General features: G+C 39.0%; 1 protein-coding gene across 2 annotated transcripts in view; it reads left to right on the plus strand.

The window, feature by feature from the left end:
• The window catches only part of TTC39C (tetratricopeptide repeat domain 39C), a 64,048-nt gene that overhangs the window by 40,863 nt on the left and 4,788 nt on the right, over positions 1 to 18,397 (plus strand). For both annotated transcript variants that reach the window (XM_089517202.1, XM_089517203.1), the window contains 8 exons: positions 1,215 to 1,329; positions 2,726 to 3,080; positions 4,826 to 4,994; positions 5,754 to 5,847; positions 7,096 to 7,201; positions 8,339 to 8,450; positions 10,477 to 10,600; positions 15,001 to 15,098. In XM_089517202.1, the coding sequence (XP_089373328.1) occupies positions 1,215 to 1,329; positions 2,726 to 3,080; positions 4,826 to 4,994; positions 5,754 to 5,847; positions 7,096 to 7,201; positions 8,339 to 8,450; positions 10,477 to 10,600; positions 15,001 to 15,098 (1,173 nt within the window). The remainder of the gene's footprint in view (positions 1 to 1,214; positions 1,330 to 2,725; positions 3,081 to 4,825; positions 4,995 to 5,753; positions 5,848 to 7,095; positions 7,202 to 8,338; positions 8,451 to 10,476; positions 10,601 to 15,000; positions 15,099 to 18,397) is intronic.

Genomic DNA, 18,397 nt, shown 5'->3' on the forward strand with positions numbered 1-18,397 from the left:
CTTGCCACCTTTTCTCTTAGCACTATGTTTATCCCTTATTACTGGGATTTCCCTGCTCAGAAATGAAGAAAGACAGCCTGTGCTGTGCAGAAAAATCCTGCTGGTATCTCTGATCAGTGATCACAGATCAGAGGGTGTTATTTCAAATTTAATGCTTCTACATTTTAGTGAGTTGGATATTTAAACTTCTGAGTAGGCATGTATAGAACTGAGCTGCATTTTTCATGGTGAATGTTGTTGCCCCTGGGCTTACTGCTGAGTAGACATGCATAAAATTGAAGTAAGTTTAGGTTCTTTTAATTTTATATATGGCAGTTACATAATAGAAAGTTGCGTATTATACTGCACTGAAGAAAACTTGGATTTTGTTCAAAATGGTGGTCTGTTCTACTACCAATATTCCCTCCTTCACAGCTATTCCAATATTTCTGTGGAATGGCAGACTAATATCGAGTAAGTTTCAAAATCCATAGTGAGACACATGGCTTATATAGTTTCTTTGTGTATTCATCCTGACCAATGGCCTGCAGTTAGAAATGTGAAGCTCTCTCCCCTTAGGAAAGAGAAGACAGAACACGTGGGTTCTGTCAGGTAGATCACTACCATGATGCACTTACAAGTGAACGCTAAACACAAGTTTTGGTAACATATGAAGATGTTAAAAAATGGCAGTTTCCAAATGAGATATAGTTTTGAGCCATTTAGTATGAAATTTTCATTAGAAGGAGATACAGATCTAATTCTGTTCTAGGATTCCCCTACAAATTGGTTGGTTGGTTGGTTGGTTGGTTGGTTGGTTGGTTGGTTTCTTTCTTTCTTTCTTTCTTTCTTTCTTTCTTTCTTTCTTTCTTTCTTTCTATGGGATGGGTAACTTCTTTTTGGGTCTTTGTTCAACATCCACATGGAGGTCTGTTAGCCAAACTTACAAAGCTAAGTTTAGCATGTGCTCACTTTTCATGAATTGTAATCAAAGGGGAATGGCTCTCACCTTCCCATACTGAGATCTGTTTTGATCACCACAGAAGGTGCTAGAGCTTTGGTTGGAATAGGGGTAGTCTTTTACTTGTTATTAATATTATATTAATATTTCTTCTTGTTCATGTTTTCTGAAGTTGACTAGAACCATCTCATTACAAATGAACACACATTGCCTATGTCAGGAGAATTTAAGACTCGTGTGGTATTTCGTCTTTTCATTTATGGTTCTCAAACAGGTTGATGGTCGAAAGGCTGCCCCTTCCATGATTGATCGACTGCAGAGGCAGATCATTGTAGCAGATTGTCAGGTTTACCTTGCTGTCCTCTCCTTTGTAAAACAAGAATTGTCAGGTGAGCTGTGATTTCCAGTATTAACGAGACTGCATTTTTTCAGGTATTTGGTTGAAAGTTTTTTACTTGCCGTTCCCCAGGTTCTTCCTTCTCTTTTATGGAAAAAAGTACCAAATCTTGTCCAACTTGACTTGCTTATGATTGATGGCCTACAGTTCCTGTAACTTCCTTAGTCAGCTTGCTTAAAGAGAAGCCAGCCTTTCTCTTCCCTTTGTATACTGTAGAGTGTGTGAATGTGTTTGGGTGATTTAAATGCATCTTTGGAACATCACACACTGTTGTTGGTGTTATTTTTGTTTCTGTTAAGACTACTGGTAGAAATAGAAACTTTAAATTACTAATTAATTAATTAATTAATGGTGTGATTACACTCTTTCTAGTCTTTTTGTTACCTTAGCTACTAGGAATAGTTTAGAGTTAAGACACATCTCATTAACTCCAGTTCACAAGAGCTTCTACCACAGTAAATGTGTTAGTCTTTGGTACCACAAAGGTTTAGTTGTATTGGTAATAATTGTGAGCACTTAGCTAAATTCAAGATACTTACAAAGGGTTGTTTTGAAGTGTACCACATATCCGTCAAAGGTAGTGTGGAATGAGTAGTGTGTGTGTATGCTCAGCCTTTCCCTTCATGCTTACTGTAGTATTACTGAATAGAATTGCATAAACATTTTCCTTGTGGTAAACCACATAAAAACTGAACAAGCAACGCAGCAGAAAGTGGGTGAGCTGCAGTAACATTAAGCTCCTATTAAAGCAAAATCATAGCTGTTGTCTTGAATGTTGTATTTTAACACACAGCTTCATTTTCCAAAAATTGGTAACTCCTGCCCCCATTTGTTCAAACTCTAAATCTGTTTCAAAGTATTTAGTAGTTTAACCAATTTAATGAGTTATGGTTATAACAGCCTTGTATACAATGCCTGAATGCTGTTGTTAGTCCCATCGAAAGAACACCCATTGAATCAATTAAATGTGTGTTGACAACAGCTCCAACAGTTGATTCATTGGGTTCATTCTAATTCGGACTCACCAATAGGATTTAGACCCATGTAGTCTTTTTTTTCTTCTCGCTCTCTGTGCATGCACAGCATTACATATGTTACCCAGGAAGGCAGTGACAGTCTCCTCTTTTTTATAGTGTCATATACTTAGAAATTGCTTAATTCCTTTTCTTTTCTGTTTTCAGAATTGTATATATGCTATTATACGGCTATGAATTGGAACTTTCTTTTCTTTGGGGAATTCATCTTGTCTTTCAGCTATAGCTAACAATTCAATACTTTGTATTTACAGATTGCTATAGTTCTGGGATCACTACACTGTAGTTTCATCATTTTAAAAAACCTTTTCTCTTTTACTGAATTCTTCATCTTTTCTTTTTCCAACTCTCTAGCCTATATAAAAGGTGGGTGGATCCTTAGAAAAGCCTGGAAAATCTACAATAAGTGCTATACAGATATTAATACACTTCAGGAATTGTATCAGAAGAAGATAACTCAAGAATCCTTGACTTCTGATGCTGCAAATGATAATCATATTACTGCAGAAGGTGTAACAGAGGATTCGCTAAACAGACTGAAAGGTGCTGTTAGCTTTGGATATGGACTTTTTCATCTTTGCATATCCATGGTGCCCCCAAACCTGCTCAAAATCATCAACCTGCTGGGTTTTCCTGGAGACCGGCTGCAGGGGCTTTCTTCACTGATGTATGCAAGTGAAAGTAAGGACATGAAGGCCCCTTTAGCTACGTGAGTAGCTATATTGCAATGTTTTGGTAATAACTTAGTACTAAAAGTAAGTAAATTGCAAGCCAACATAAATTAGGAAGTACTATTTTGTCCTTTTTTTTATTTGAAACATCAGCAAGTAAACTAAGAGCAAGTTGTTTCTTGATGTATCATGGTTTATGAAACTGGAGGATTTAGTAAGAGGACTTTAATTCACTGGAGGCTTAGTGTATCCCCAGCTCTTGCTGAAAACAAATTCTGATATTCAAATACTCATGAAACAAACACTTTTACATTCTTTGGTAAACTGTTTCCTTTTTCCTTTTTAAAGACTTCTAATTGAAGCTGATAATTATATCACACACACACACACACACACACACACACACACACACACACACACTCTTTTATGCTTCTTTGTACACCAATGATAGAATACTGTTCTCAAAATACAGATGCTTTGACTGAGAGCACATTGTGATTTCCATCCAATATGCAGAACTTCTGCATTTGTGCTTTGCTGTTCATTTTAGTAGAGAAGGATATTTGTAATTACTGTACACAAATGTAGCTCCATTGTCTCTTCAATTGAATGTGATACCTCTGGGGGAAAGAACCTCTGTTTCATAGAGTCTATTCTTCCAAAAATCTTTTGCTTAGGATGAAATACTTTTAATATGGTCCATTTTTGCTAATGAAAAAATATGTTGTGAATTTAAATTACATTTTTGCTAATGAAAAAATATGTTGTGAATTTATATCTACTGCATTCCTTTTGACAATTTGCATATGCTTGTTCTGGTATCAGAACTCCAACCCAATGAACTGAAATGGATTGCTATGTTCTTCCATTCTTTTATATGAATAAGGCTCACCTTACATCCCCTTTTGGTTATGTTTGGATACTGTGGCCCAATCTAGAATACAATTCCATAAAGGAGTTTGTATGTGCAAGGGATGCATATTGAGGACTCCCTCCTTCAGAGGAAGTTGATGTTGAAAGCCCCTACATGCTGCATATCTCTCTTCAAACTGAAGTGAAGAAAAACAAAGCTAGGAGAGAAATTTTTTGAAAGTGCTTTTGTTTATTAGCAGAAGAGCCCACTGTATTTGAGAAATTTCTTTAGCAGAGCTGATTATAGAGATGTGATAGTTAACTATAGTTAGCTACAGATTTTATAGGAAATAGTTAACTATAGGAAACTTACAGGTTCTGAAAACACAATGCATTGCTACAGGACATATTTATTATACATGCTTTAGAAACCGTGTGTGTATGTATGTATGTTGTGTACTCATATATCCTTAGGCTGCACTCCTAGACCTCTTTGTACACAGTTGTAGGAATAGGTCTAGGAACCTGAGGTGTTCTGACATCAGTTTTTACAGTGTAACTGATCAGTTTTTACAGTTTAACTGATCATATGTCTGACTTGAAAGCCAGTTTTAAATGGTTGCAGTAGGAGAGGGGGAAGCAATGGATTGCTTTTCCAGTGGCTTGTCAGAAGCAACAGAAATGTCTGAAACATCTCTGGTAGCATGCAAAATTCTTTCCTGGCTTTGTGAGATTCTGTAGGATGGCAATGTTAAAAGTGTGAAGACATTTAAAAAAAATCAAAATATCATCTCTTCTCACTGATTTGGATATTAAACATAATATTAGTTTGGAGAGGAACTGGATCTTCAGTCGTATGTTGGTCTTGCTGAATTATAGAATGAAATAATGTTAATTATCTTTGGATGTGTGTATGTGTGTGTCCTTTCAGACTAGCTTTGCTGTGGTACCACACAGTGGTTCGTCCTTTTTTCGCTTTGGATGGCAGTGATACCAAAGCAGGATTACAAGAGGCTAAAGAGATTCTTCACAGAAAAGAAGCTGCTTATCCGAACTCATCTCTCTTTATGTTCTTCAAGGGAAGAATACAGCGTTTAGAGGTACTGTGGCTTTCACTGGTGATTCTGTTGAATCTAAACAGTTTCAGATACATGGTGACAACTCTAAAGGAAAGGGTGTTTATTTGTTTATTTGTTTTTTTAAAAAAGCCTCCAGCTTGCTTAGCTGTTCTTGTTACCTTTTAGACAATGAAGCATGAGACTGAATGATTTATCTTAAATAAACAGCAGGTTTCTAGTGCTCATAGGTGTAAATAATCTGCAGAATATGCAGGCAGTGGTGGATTTCAACATAGAGCATTGCCTTTGGCAGAAGGATATTCATATTTCACTACTGTTCTGTTGGTTCCTGTCAATCCAATGTTTTCCTGCCTCCTGCTGGGAGAAGAAATGAGGTGCTCTGAAATTATATAGAACTAGTAAGAATAAAGCAACACCATTGAGAGTCAATTTACTGCTGCTAACTGCCTCATATGATACAGAACATGTACATAATGTTGCTCTTAAGTGATCAGCTGTACTATTGATTAGTAGGTGCAGATCTCAGAGTTTTATAAGACAAAATTATAATATATGTTTTTTCTAACTGATTGAAAGTAGAATAATGAAAGAGGTACTTTGAAATAGCAATTTTTCTGAGGGAACTATGGAGGTACTACAGTATTTTACATAGCAGTTGTTACAGTTATACTTCTTCTCTTTTATACTATATCAGATTGCTCTTAATTTCAGTGACAAATTTGTATTTCTTTATTTATTTACATTCTTGTTTTGATGATAGGCTTGTTTTTCTCTCTGTAGTGTCAGATCAACAGTGCCTTGACATCATTTCATACTGCTTTGGAACTTGCAACTGATCAGAGAGAGATTCAGCATGTCTGCCTATATGAAATTGGTATATAATAATACTAATATCTTTTCTTTCTGTTCCATTTAACCGCTGCTACTAATACCTGAATAGAAAACATTGAGTTTATAGCACAAATTATATTCATAAGTTCCTTAACTGCTAATTAGAGGCATCCTTTGGAAATACTGCATTTTCCTTATATATAACTTCATGACTTATAGCTAGGGAACAAGGAAAGAGGAGGTTTCGTAAATCATTAATTTATTGTGCCTGATTTTCTATTGGGGTATAAAGATTCTTTGAAATATGTGCTCATTTCCTCCGTTAGCACACATACTTCCAAAGTTAATGTTATGAAGCTGAATATTAGCTGTGAGATCAAAATGTATCTGTACGACTCTATATGTATCTATAGATATATAGATACAGATAAAAATAATATTTTATGAGTTGGATTCAGGAGAAAACTAAATCCCATTGATTTCACTGTGTCCAATCAAAGTATAGTAAGTCTGAATCCAACTTTCTCTATAAAATTAAAAACATAGTAAGAGCTCTGCTGGATCAGTCAGGAGGCTAGCTACTCCAACATTCTCTTCACAGAATGGCCAACTTGTTGCCTATGGTGAGCCTGCTAGCGGGATACAATTGCAATTATACCTTCTGTCTTACATTCCCAACTAATTGACCTATAGAGGCAAACTGTCTCTGATACAGGAGTATGTATCTGATAAATAGGCAACCTAGCTTTGAAGCATGCCTTGTATACATAATTTCATGGCCATGTATAGTTACCAACCAAGTAACTGTATTCATATTATTGAAAAGTGAGTAAATGCAAAATGGATGTTTTATAACCTTCCTACTTTTGAAGTATCTTTATTGAAAGAAGCTTATAATTCCTTTCAGTGCATAGACTCTTTCTAAAGCGATTACATGTAGACTTGTTTGGTTTCAAAAGAAAGTGGCATTTATTGTTTAGTGAGAGTATAACATTTCCCAAGTTTTAAAATGTCCAGGCATTAAAGATGCAGACATTCTGTCTACCATAGCTGTCAGCTTACAAACATTCCATCCATTTTTGAAATGGCCTGTGGCCATGGAAGGGGCCTGTGCCTTTTGGACAGTGAATGTGTGGCATTTTGGCACTGACTGGTCAAGATTTACTGAATCACTTTGAGATGTCATCTCCTTCAGATGCTTGTACCTGTTTTTGTTATATAGTAGCTGTACTAGTGCAATATATAATTAATTTTATTTTTGTATTTAAAAATGTTTTGCTTGTTTTTACAGGATGGTGTAGCATGATTGAAATGAATTTCAAGGATGCATTTGAATCCTTCGAGCGTCTGAAAAATGAATCAAGATGGTCCCAGTGTTACTATGCCTATTTAACAGCAGGAAAGTATCATTATGTGATTAGGTGGTTCATGTGTATGAGTGAATCAATGATTGAATACACTGATTGGTGTATGGCCCTAGTAAATTTCATCAAATAAAATTACACATAGATTAATAGATCACAATATAACAGTGGCAAATGTCCATTATGTGTGTACCTCTATGTCATTTCCATAAACAGACTAATCCAAAATCCAAAGTACCAGGGACGTAGCCAAGGGGGGGTATCTTGGGGTCCGGACCCCCCCCCCCTTCCATTAGAAAAATGAATGGTGTGTGCTGCTGCGCCGCCACACCCAAGCCCCATTATAATGGTGGCACTTAGTCTGGAACCCCCCCCCCCTTCCTAAAATCCTGGCTACGTCCCTGAAAGTACTCCAAAATCTGAAACTTTTTGAGCACCATCATGACACCACAAGTTCAGTGATTCAGTGTATACAGTCGGCCCTTCTTATACACGGATTTTTTATACACGGATTTAAGCATACACGGTTTGAAAATGTTCCAAAAAAGTATAAATTTACCTTGATTTTCCATTTTTTATAAGGTACACCATTTTGCTATGTCATTATATGTAATGGGACTTGAGCATACACGGATTTTGTTATACATGGGAGATCTTGGAACCAAACCCCAGCATATAACAAGGGTCCACTGTACAACTTTTGTTTCATACAAAAATGATTTAAAATATTGTATAAAATTATCTTTAGGATATTTGTATAAGGTGTATATGAAACATAAATAAATTTCATACTTAAGTGTAGGTTCCATTTCCAAGATAGAATCGTCGAATTGTAGAGTTGGAAGGGATATCTCATTATGTACATACAAATATTTCAAAATCTGAAAAAATCCAAAACATTTCTGGTCCCAAGCATTTTGGATAAGGGACACTCAATCTGTACATTACTACAATTCATTCATTCATAAATTAACCCCCCCCCCCCCAAAGTAGCTGTGTACATCTGCGTAATCTGATAGCCATGATAGAAAAATGATGAGGCAAGAAAGGAAAGCAAGCAAATGTAATAATTTATTTTTCATTTAAGTTATGTTGGAGTTCAATGAACACATGAAGTGGCCACTGAGGAAACATGGATCTCTAATAGAATACACTTTTTTATTTTATTGTAGTGTGTCAAGGTGCCACTGGTGATGTGAATGGTGCACAGAATGTTTTCAAGGAAGTTCAGAAGCTATTTAAAAGAAAAAACAATCAAATTGAGCAGTTTTCAGTCAAAAAGGTCTGTTTTACATGCCAAGTTGACGTAGTATTGTGATAATAATGGTAATGTATATCAGTGCCTTAAAAATGATGGGTTTTGAACAACTGTTCCTAGAATAAAACTTCTGAGTCTGTAAAAGTGTGGGCCCATGGGTGGATAATATCCAAAATATTCATTGTTGGGATCTTAAAACCACTCATTTCTAGCAACATGTGGCTTTGTCTGAGGAATGAAATAATGTGGTTGAATGAGTGTTAAGACTCTTAATAGCTAGTACACAGAGGTATCTGCACTAGGGTCTGTATTTTGGGCCACAAACCATCCTTTGATGACAACTAGTTAGGAGGTTTCTTTCCTCGTGTTGGAGGAAGTTGCACTATCAGTGTCACAGTCTGTCATTGGCTGTGACACAGTGCACTCTTGAATGAAACTGGAAGGTGTATGTATGGATTGTCCACTACATTCAAAACCTTGCTGGTTTACACTTGCTGGGATGTGAGGTACAGTGGCACTATTTTGTCAGACATTTTTATCTGGCTTGGGAGAGGGCTGATCACTAGGTCTCTCCTGCAAAAGAAAGGGCTTTGTGCCCAATGGATCCAAGGCTCTCTCCATCCTGCTCCATTATTGTACTTGAAGCTGTAACAGCGCTAGTTGTACAGTTATACTTGCTGTATGTGGTGTCTTCTGTTGGTGGAGCACCTTTTTTTTTTCTTCAAGGAGAAACATCTTCATCTAATCCAACCTTCCATTCCCTCAAACAGCTATCCAAGAGTGCTGTATAAACAGGAGCCTGATCCAGATAACAGTATAAATGCACTCATTTGACATCTCACTGAGTTATAAATGTGGATTTTATTGAGAAATGAGGAATTTTTTGGGCTTAGAGACTCACTATTCCCAGCTTCTGCCAGCCTAGCAGTTTGAAAGCATGCAAATGCAAGTAGATAAATAGGTACCACTTTGGTGGGAAGGTAAACAGTGTTCTGTGCAATCATGCTGACCACAGGATCACGGTGTAGCCTCTGACAGTGCTGGGTCTTTGGCTTAATAACGGAGATGAGCACCACCCCCTATGGTCAGACATGACTTGACAACCTTGTCAATGGGGAATACCTTTACCTTTTAGAGACTCTGTATTCATACAGAAAAGTACCTTTAATTGAGATCCTTAATATTTGCAATATGTGTGCAAAAATAAGAAAGCTGCAGGTTATTACATTTCAAATGTGTGCATTATTATTATTATTATTATCATTATTAGCCAAGGTTGAAGAATGTTGTGAGTATAATCATGTCATGTTGCTGATTGCAGTCATGTCATGTTGTTGATCTGTTTGTTTCATATGAATTTCCACATCAGGAGGAAATTTTGTAGGCTATGAATCAACTTTTAATTGATTATTCTTTCTACTAGTGAACATGAATAGCTGGTTTGGGAAATGGAAAGAAACCAGAAGCCTGGCAGGCTGTGTGAGTCCAGCAGTTATGTCTATAGCTGAATGTATCAGTTGTAAAGGGGAGAAAAAATGGAAGGAAGGAATTGGTCTGTTTGATTCTCAGCAACTTACAGTACCTGTCAGTTGAGGTTCAGTGTATGTGTATGTGTGGAGGAATGCATGTCATAAGATTAATTTTTCCATTTCATGTTAAGTTCCCAGTAGCAATCCACTACTAAGGTTTAGGACTATATAACCAGTCCTGATCCTGAACTATGGAGGATCAGGAGGAAGGAAAGTGAAAAAGAAAATAGAGTTGCCCTTGGTAAACCCCCAAACTGTATTACAGTGTTACTATTCCAGAATAACAGGATCCTTGAGTAGCAACACCCCAAATTCCTCTTGAGGTGAGGGGTGCACTGTGACATTTTGTTATAAGTCCTTTATGACTGTTCTTCAGTATTTTTTGACTGCTGCTTTTTACCATGATACTTTAAAACGTCTTCTTTTTATGCAATTTGAAATCTTTAATTTACATTACCACAATGAAAACATCTTGTCCTTGGCTTTGATGGGGGAGATATAACAGTTTGTGCTCTTTGCAGGCAGATCGATTTAGGAAACAAAAACCAACCAAACAACTCTGTATATTGGCATCCATTGAAGTACTGTATTTATGGAAAGCTCTTCCAAACTGTTCCTTCACCAACCTACAGCACATGAGTCAAGGTACAAGATGTGACTTCTGTCTCCTGTCTTTTGCACACGCTCTTGTTTCCTTTCTCAGACAACACATTTTTCTGTTATTAACGTTTGTTCCAATCTTAAAGACAGAAATTGGTTTACTCATCTAATAACTGGCATATTAGAAATTTGTGTCTTTAAAATAATAACCATAGTGTGTTTTCAAGAATCAAGTAATGGAAATGCTCTGCTTCTGGAATATCCATCTGCCTGTATTTGGTGGGAACCTCCTCTCCCCTGCACCATGGCAGCTCATCTTACTCAGAGCAGACCCTCTGTGTAGCACTTGCAGTCAGTGGAGGGACTGCTATGGGAAAGAAGAGGGCAGTAAAGTTCAGTTTGCCAGCCCAGATCATAGGTCTGGATCCAGAACTTAGGGCCAGAGCAGACAAGTGCAAAAGAACAGCACAAGTCCACTCCGGCCACAAGCAGGTTGGGTCTGCGCTGACCACACGACTTGCTCCCAAAGTGGGCCATGGCTGCAGAACCCAACCCATGCTGCCAGGAGCCAGATTGTCCCGGCTTCTTTTTGCTCTGGTCCAAAGAACTGGAGTGCAGCTTTGGAGGTGTGTGTCCAAAGCGGCCAAAAGCCGCTTCATTTGGCTCATCTGTTCTGGGCCAAAGTGTATCTATGGTATTTTATGGTTTTGGTGACATGATCTGTTTACCTGCCTACAAAATATGTGTGAATACAGAGAAACTTTGTCTCTATATGCATGTGCAAATTCCGTATAATTGATAGAGGAAGGTGAATGGATAGATAAAGGAAATAGGATGAGAGCCAGCTAATCTTGTTCTTAGATCTTAAACATTTGTAGCAGTTTTATAATAAGCTTTGCATTCTCTTTGTGAGATAATCCCTCCACCTAAGCCAGAAAATGTAATTTTTATAACCATGGTTAGTGCTCTTTTTTTGAGAATTGTCACAAAATAATTCAAGGACAGAAAGAGCAGCAAGCACAAAATCACACACGCCTACATGACACCTGAAAATTGGAAAAGGACATTTCAAAACTGTCCTGCTACAATGTATGTCCAGGATGGTCATAGTAAAGATTTTTATGAGGATGATGACCACATTACTTTGAAAGTCTTCATGATAATCCACAAAGTGGAATTATTTGCTGCTCTGCAAGGAACTGATGTTTTTCAGAATATCCAGCTGCAAAATGCTTCATAGCTGGTTGACCCATTGAGACCCCATTGAAGTTTGTTTTGCCTGTCTGAGAGGTGCCTTAGTCCCATAGGGCCCGAACAGACAGGCCAAAATAAAGTTGCTTTTGGTCACTTTGGAGGTATGCTGTTTAAATGATACATGCATCCTAAGAGGCGGGAAGCCACACCAAAACAACACTCCAGTCTTAAGGACTGGAGCACAGCTTTCGTGCAGCTTCTGGCCTCTTAAGATGCATGTGTCATTTAAACAGCATACCTCCAATGTGACCCGAAGCAGCTTTATTTTGGCCTGCTGTTTGGGCCCATAGTTATGCAGTGTGGAGTAATGATGGATCTAGCCTCACTCCTATAAACTCCTATAATAATAAATAAATAATAAAAGTTTTATTTTTATACTGCCCTTCTTTAAATCAGGGCGGTGTACAACAAAGTCATATAAAAACAGTAGACACTAAGCCAATACAAATACAAAATCCTCACAAGGTCCTATAAACTCACAAGACAGGCTGGAATGTGTGTCCTCTTGGGTTAGTTGTTCTTTGGCAACCACGACTAAGAAAGGTCATCTTTAATTTCTCCAAATTCCTGGCATAGGAATTAGCTTTTTGCAGAGGAAGTTGTCAGCTAGGTCAATAAAAGGCTTGTCATAAATTTGTGAAGAATAATATTGATTGATTATTTTTAAAGAGAAGAGAGGTTATAAATATCAAGTGTTTACTGAGGGAACAGGATAGTACAATAGATGGGGGGAGAAAGAAGTTGAGAACTACTGATCAGCATTTAAATAGCAGCAACTGGACTATTAATAAACAGTAGTATGAAACTTAATTACAATAGATAGCATTAAAATTTAAGGGAGTAAAGTATACATTAAAGGTTGACTGGATTTTTTTTAGAAAGTAATAAACAGGCAGAGAAGTTCAACTAAAGGGCAGCTTTTCAGTCTCAGTGTCGTTACTAAGAAATCCCTGTCTCTCCTTTGTGCCTGTCTTGTGAGTTTATAGGATAGAGAGCTGGTCTTCCAGAGCCAATTGCAGAGGCTGGGTAAGATCATACCAAAGCAGGTGGTTTCTGAGAAACTCAGCCTAAACAGTTTAAAACGTCAGCACCAGAATTATGGATAATATCCAGGAACAAATGGGCAATCAGTGGAAATAGAAGGATATAGTGTTCGCTAACCAAGTAACACAATTTGCACTAGTTTTTGTTTTGCAGCAATACAAGTATTCTGTCTACTTAAAGGCAATGCTAAAATAGCTAAATCTGAAGGATGAAGGATTCATTTACACTTTAGAAATAATGCAGTTTCACACCACTTTAACTGTCATGGCTCAATTCTAGAGAATCCTGGGGTTTGTGGTTTTGTGAGGCACCAGCACTCTTTGGCAGAGAAGGCTAAAGACCTTGAAAGCTACTAATCCCAGGGTTCCATAATGTGGGGCTATGCCACTTAGTGATGTCAAACTGCATCGTTTCTACTTGTTTCCCTAGTGCCTGCCTTCCTGCCTGGCTTCCTTCCTGGCCACAGTGCCCAAAGTCTTTCTACCTTCTCTGATAGCCTACACAGCAATACTTATACTAGCATAGTTGAACAACAGGATTTCTGGTCATATGACCATTGTACATGCCATACTGCATATGGCACACTCTACATCTACACATGAATAGTAAATAAATGAGTTAGATCTTTAAAACACTGTATGGTAGATAGTATTTGTCTTTCCAGTCTTGGAGTGTAAGTGTGGTTGCAATTGGAAGGCCTTGATGAGTGTGTTTATGCCAGGTTTGGAAAGCTGCATTATCACCCCACCCTCCAGCCCCCAGCAAGACCTTGGTGGTCAGCATTCCCATTGTGCACTCTATCCTCTGATTTAAAAGGGGGGAAAATTATCATTTCACCTGTGGTGTGAGCAAGGAGTAATGTTAAGGCTCACAGAAGAGTTCCCTACCCCTAAAAAGGCAAGCTTCCTCCTGCTCCTATGTGAGTGGGGCTGGTCTACTGAAGGCAGGTAAAGGTGAAAGTAATGCTTTCTCAATCTTCTACTGCAGTCTCTGCCTTTTTCTGGAGGATCAGCTTCCTCCTTTGTGAAAAGCCGAAGCAGGTGTGACTAAGTTTTTGTAGTTGAAAACAAGTGATTAGTCATGCCTACTTCAGTTTTTCACAAAGCAGGAAGGATGGGAAAGGTGACTCCTGGCAGGTACAGGGTATTAATTCATATTTGTTGTTGTTGTGTGCCTTCAAATTGTTTTTCACTCATGCAATCCTAAGGCGAAACTATCATGAGGTTGTCTTTGCAAATTTCTTCAGAGGGGGTTTGCCATTGCCATCCTTTGAGGCTGAGAGCATGTGGTTTCCCAGAGTCACTCAGTGGGTTTCATGGCCAAGCCAGGATTCGAACCCTGATCTCCAGAGTAATAGTCCAGTGCTCAAAACTGCTACACTATGCTGGCTCTCACAAATTCATTTGTTGAGTTATAAAAGTGACCTGAAGGTGACTTGGGAGGAAGGTACTGTATCATAGTAATGTAATCACTTCCATCCCAGGTTACCTTTGAGAGGGCATAGAATTTGATGCCTGTCCATCTTCTGCAGGAAAGACAGGAGGGGCAGTTGCCCATCCCTGCAATAAAATATTAATATCACATGCAGTTGTTCTGTATTGATCACTTTTTTCTTGCAGTTCCTTTGTGCTTATGGATTCACTCCAAATCCTTATGTATTTTACTCTTACTTAATTTCTGCAAATTCTGATGTCAATATTAATAAGATGCTGATATTTCTAATTTCAGCTTAATTTATGCAAGCCCAGTTTGTATCATGTAAATATATTATGGGTGGGTGCTAGTATTTGTATTTAAGATGTACATTCTATGTTTGGTAAAGCAAGTTATTTCGCTTCAAGCTGTAGTTCACTGATTCTTTTATGTCTGATTTTTTTTTTGCACAGAACTGACAATTGGAAGTGGTCAGATTTGCACTCTTTGTCTAGTTCTTAGTTAGAGTAGAAAGAAATGGAACATCCACTGAATTGGGAATGTGGTTTAAAGCTTTCTTAGCAGCTTTCTCAACTTAAATTGGTCAACATCAGTTCGAAGCATCATAGTTCTAACATGGGGGATTATGGGGTGGGGCTTAGGAATTAGGAACAATAACTCACATTTTAAAAAATGAAAATTTCAGCCTAGTCTTGCTTTGTGCCCCAATAAAGCTTGCCAAGAAGTTGATGATTCTACTGTTGTTGGTTTGAAGAACCTGCTGCTTGGTGCCATACATAAATGCTTAGGAAATGCCGAAGATGCTGTTCAGGTACATTTTGTTATGCATCTAGTAAGAGCTGAAAGATGAAATATGTTAATGTGTTTTGATGTTTCAGATCAAGTTATGTGAATTAGCAAGGGAAAATGCACACCTTATAGATATCATAGCAAATGAATATTCAAAATTGTGCAAAATGAAATAGCTAGAGAATGAGCACTAGAGAATGGGACTGACTCCTGTCTAGTAGAGCAAGACCATCTGACTGAACCAAAAAACAAAGATGAAATTACAGAGTTTTTGTTTTTGTTTGGATTTGTTTAATCAGAGCATAGCCAGGACATTCTCACGTGCTGTAGTCTTCTTCCCCTTCTGGAGCTTGCCCCTTCTTAAGCAGTGCATCCCTGTTGCTTTCCCCTATCTGATACCTTAAAAATCACATCCTCTGGGATTAGAAGCCTACACTGGTCTCATCTTTTTCCCTGTGGCCTTTCCTTGACCTCTTAGGTTTGTTTACTTCACCAACTTAATTTTCCAGCTAGTTTCCATTTCATCTTCCTCTCAATTCTTTAAAATGCACAGCACCTGCAATGGACAGATTTGCCTGCTGCACACTTTTTCTCACTCTAGTATCGGAGTTTCCCAAGAGCAGGGAATTTCTCTCAATAAAATTTTCAACTAATTCCCTGTCATTATGCTTTTCCAGAGTGAACACTGGATTTGTGTTTTTCTCTATAAAGAAGATTTATATGGGGACTAAAAGGCTGCTAAACCGGGAAAAGCAGAGTAACCTCCACCTTGCACAAAATTAGGATGGATTAGGTGGCGTACTTTATTCAAGATTAGAATCCCTTCAAACAGAATGTGTCATATGCAGAGAAACAACCACAGGGAACCAAGCATGGTTTAGTTCTCCCTTCCTTGATGAACGGGGCACTCACTGTGATAATTGGGATTGGCTTGAACTCTGAGGAAATTAAGAATTTATTTGGATAGGAACTATAGTAACAGAACATTTGCATGCAGAAGTTCTCAGGTTTAAGCACTCTCATCTCCTATGAAAGGGATCAGGTAGAAAGTTGTGGATGGATGGCTTCTGCCAGTTGGATAATGCTGATCTATGGGGTGAAACACACAGACCAAATAAAGCATTTTCAAACCGCTTTGAAGGTGGGCCGTTTAAATAATGCACACCTCCAAAGTATACAGAAACCAGCTAGAAGCTGCGTTATAAAAGCTGGAGCAAAAAGAACCTGGAATATTCCAATTTAGCCCGCAAAATATGTACCTTCAACCCTGCATATAAATGCCCTGACACCAGAGCTGTTTTAAAGAAGTGATCTATCATAACTTTAACCCTAAAGCTGCATATAAACGCCCCAACACAGGTATGCATTTAAAAAAGATGGAGCTGCCATACCCAAGCAGTTGGGGCAGCAATACAAAAAAGTGAAAGAGTGACACTTCCAATGGATGTAACAACAACATACACAACCAGACAGTCAAAGAGGGGGCATGGGGTGAAGCGGGCATGAAGAGGGTGGGTCTCCATGATTGTGCTTTGCCAGTGTTTTACTAGGTACACTGATGCGCTGATGCCCTGTACCCGTGGATGATTGCAGGTGCAACTGTGTGACCATTCAAAGGGGCAGCCCTCCAATGGAATGGCATCTAGGCAGCAGGCAGTTGCTGGCAGTGTGTTTGTGCAACAGTGTGCATAGATGGTGGGGAGGTGACAAAAAACAATTACACTGCACTGGACGCCGCACCATGTGGCCGGGCTGGGTGCATTTGAGCTGCCTTGGGAACAGCCTTTGCAGTCAGCCAGGTTTTGAACTGCTTTCAGAAAAAGCAGGTTCAAGATACTTTTTTCTGCCTTTTTGTTTTCCCCCCTTATGGACAAAGTATTCCGACTTGCTAAAAGATCACTTCCTATTTTAAAGACTAAGGTCCAAAACACACTGTAGAAATAATCCAATTTGAGACTGCTTTAATTGCTCTGGCTCAATGCTAGGGGATTCTGGGAATTTAGTTTTGTGAGACATTTAGCCTTCTCTGTCAGAGTGTTCTGGTGCCACAGTAAACTACAATTCCCAAGATTCCCTAGCACTGAGCCAAGGCAGTTAAAGCAATCTCAGACTGGATTATGTCTGCAGTTTGTTTTGGATCTTTGTATCCTTTACTACATGTACATTTTTCCCAGTGTTGTTTTGATTTGACATATGGACCCATTTCAAACTGGCTTTAGGGTGGGATACGGAGTTGAAACTGCCATGGTCACCCTAGCTGATGATCTCCGTCTGGACATCGACAGGGGAAGTGTGGCCCTTTTGGTGCTCTTAGACATCTCAGCAGCATTCGATACCATTGACCATGGTATCCTTCTGGAGCGCCTGAGGGAGCTAGGTATTGGGGGCACTGCGCTCCAGTGGTTCCGTTCCTATCTCTCGGGTAGATTCCAAACGGTGATGCTGGGGAACAGTTGTTCTCGCAAAAGGGAACTGACATCTGGTGTCTCTCAGGGCGCTATTCTGTCCCCCATGCTTTTTAACATTTACATGAAGCTGCTGGGAGAGACCATCTGGAGATATGGGGCGCAGTGTTATCAATATGCCGATGACACCCAAATTCACTTCTCTATGTCTCCGACTGCTGCAGTGACTAGGGATGGCATCTCTCCTCTGAATGCCTGCCTTGAGTCTGTAATGGGCTGGATCAGGGGAAACAAGCTGAATCCAGAGAAAACGGAGGTACCCAAGTCCAGACAGGAAATTTGCCACCCAGTCCTGGATGGGGTCACACTTCCCCTAAAGGACAAAGTTCGCAGTTTGGGAGTACTCCTGGACTCATCCCTACAGTTATCATCTCAAGTAGAAGCGATGGCCAGGAGTGCTTGGTACCAGCTTCGGTTGATACGCCAACTGCGCCCCTGTCTGGACTGAAAGGACCTTGAAACTGTAGTACACGCACTGGTAACCTCTCGTTTACATTATGTAATGAGCTCTACATGGGGCTACCTTTGTACCAAGTTCGGAAGCTTCAGCTAGTCCAAAATGCCGCAGCCAGATTGGTCACTGGTACCTCAAGGTCAGACCACATAACACCTGTACTAAAATCCTTACACTGGCTGCCAATTAGCTTCCGGGCGCAATACAAAGTGTTGGTGATCACCTTTAAAGCCCTATATGGCTTGGGCCCAAGTTACTTAAGGGAACGCCTCTCCCGACATAATCCGCCCCGCAGTCTCAGAACATCTGAGAAGAACCTACTTGAACACCCCAAGGTGAGATTAACATCTACTCACCAGAGAGCATTCTTGGCTAGGGCCTCAACGATTTGGAACAACCTTC

The sequence above is a fragment of the Sceloporus occidentalis genome, unplaced genomic scaffold, assembly GCF_023333645.1.
Source record: "Sceloporus occidentalis isolate IW3139 unplaced genomic scaffold, rSceOcc1.0.p SCAF_3, whole genome shotgun sequence".
NCBI lineage: Eukaryota > Metazoa > Chordata > Lepidosauria > Squamata > Phrynosomatidae > Sceloporus > Sceloporus occidentalis.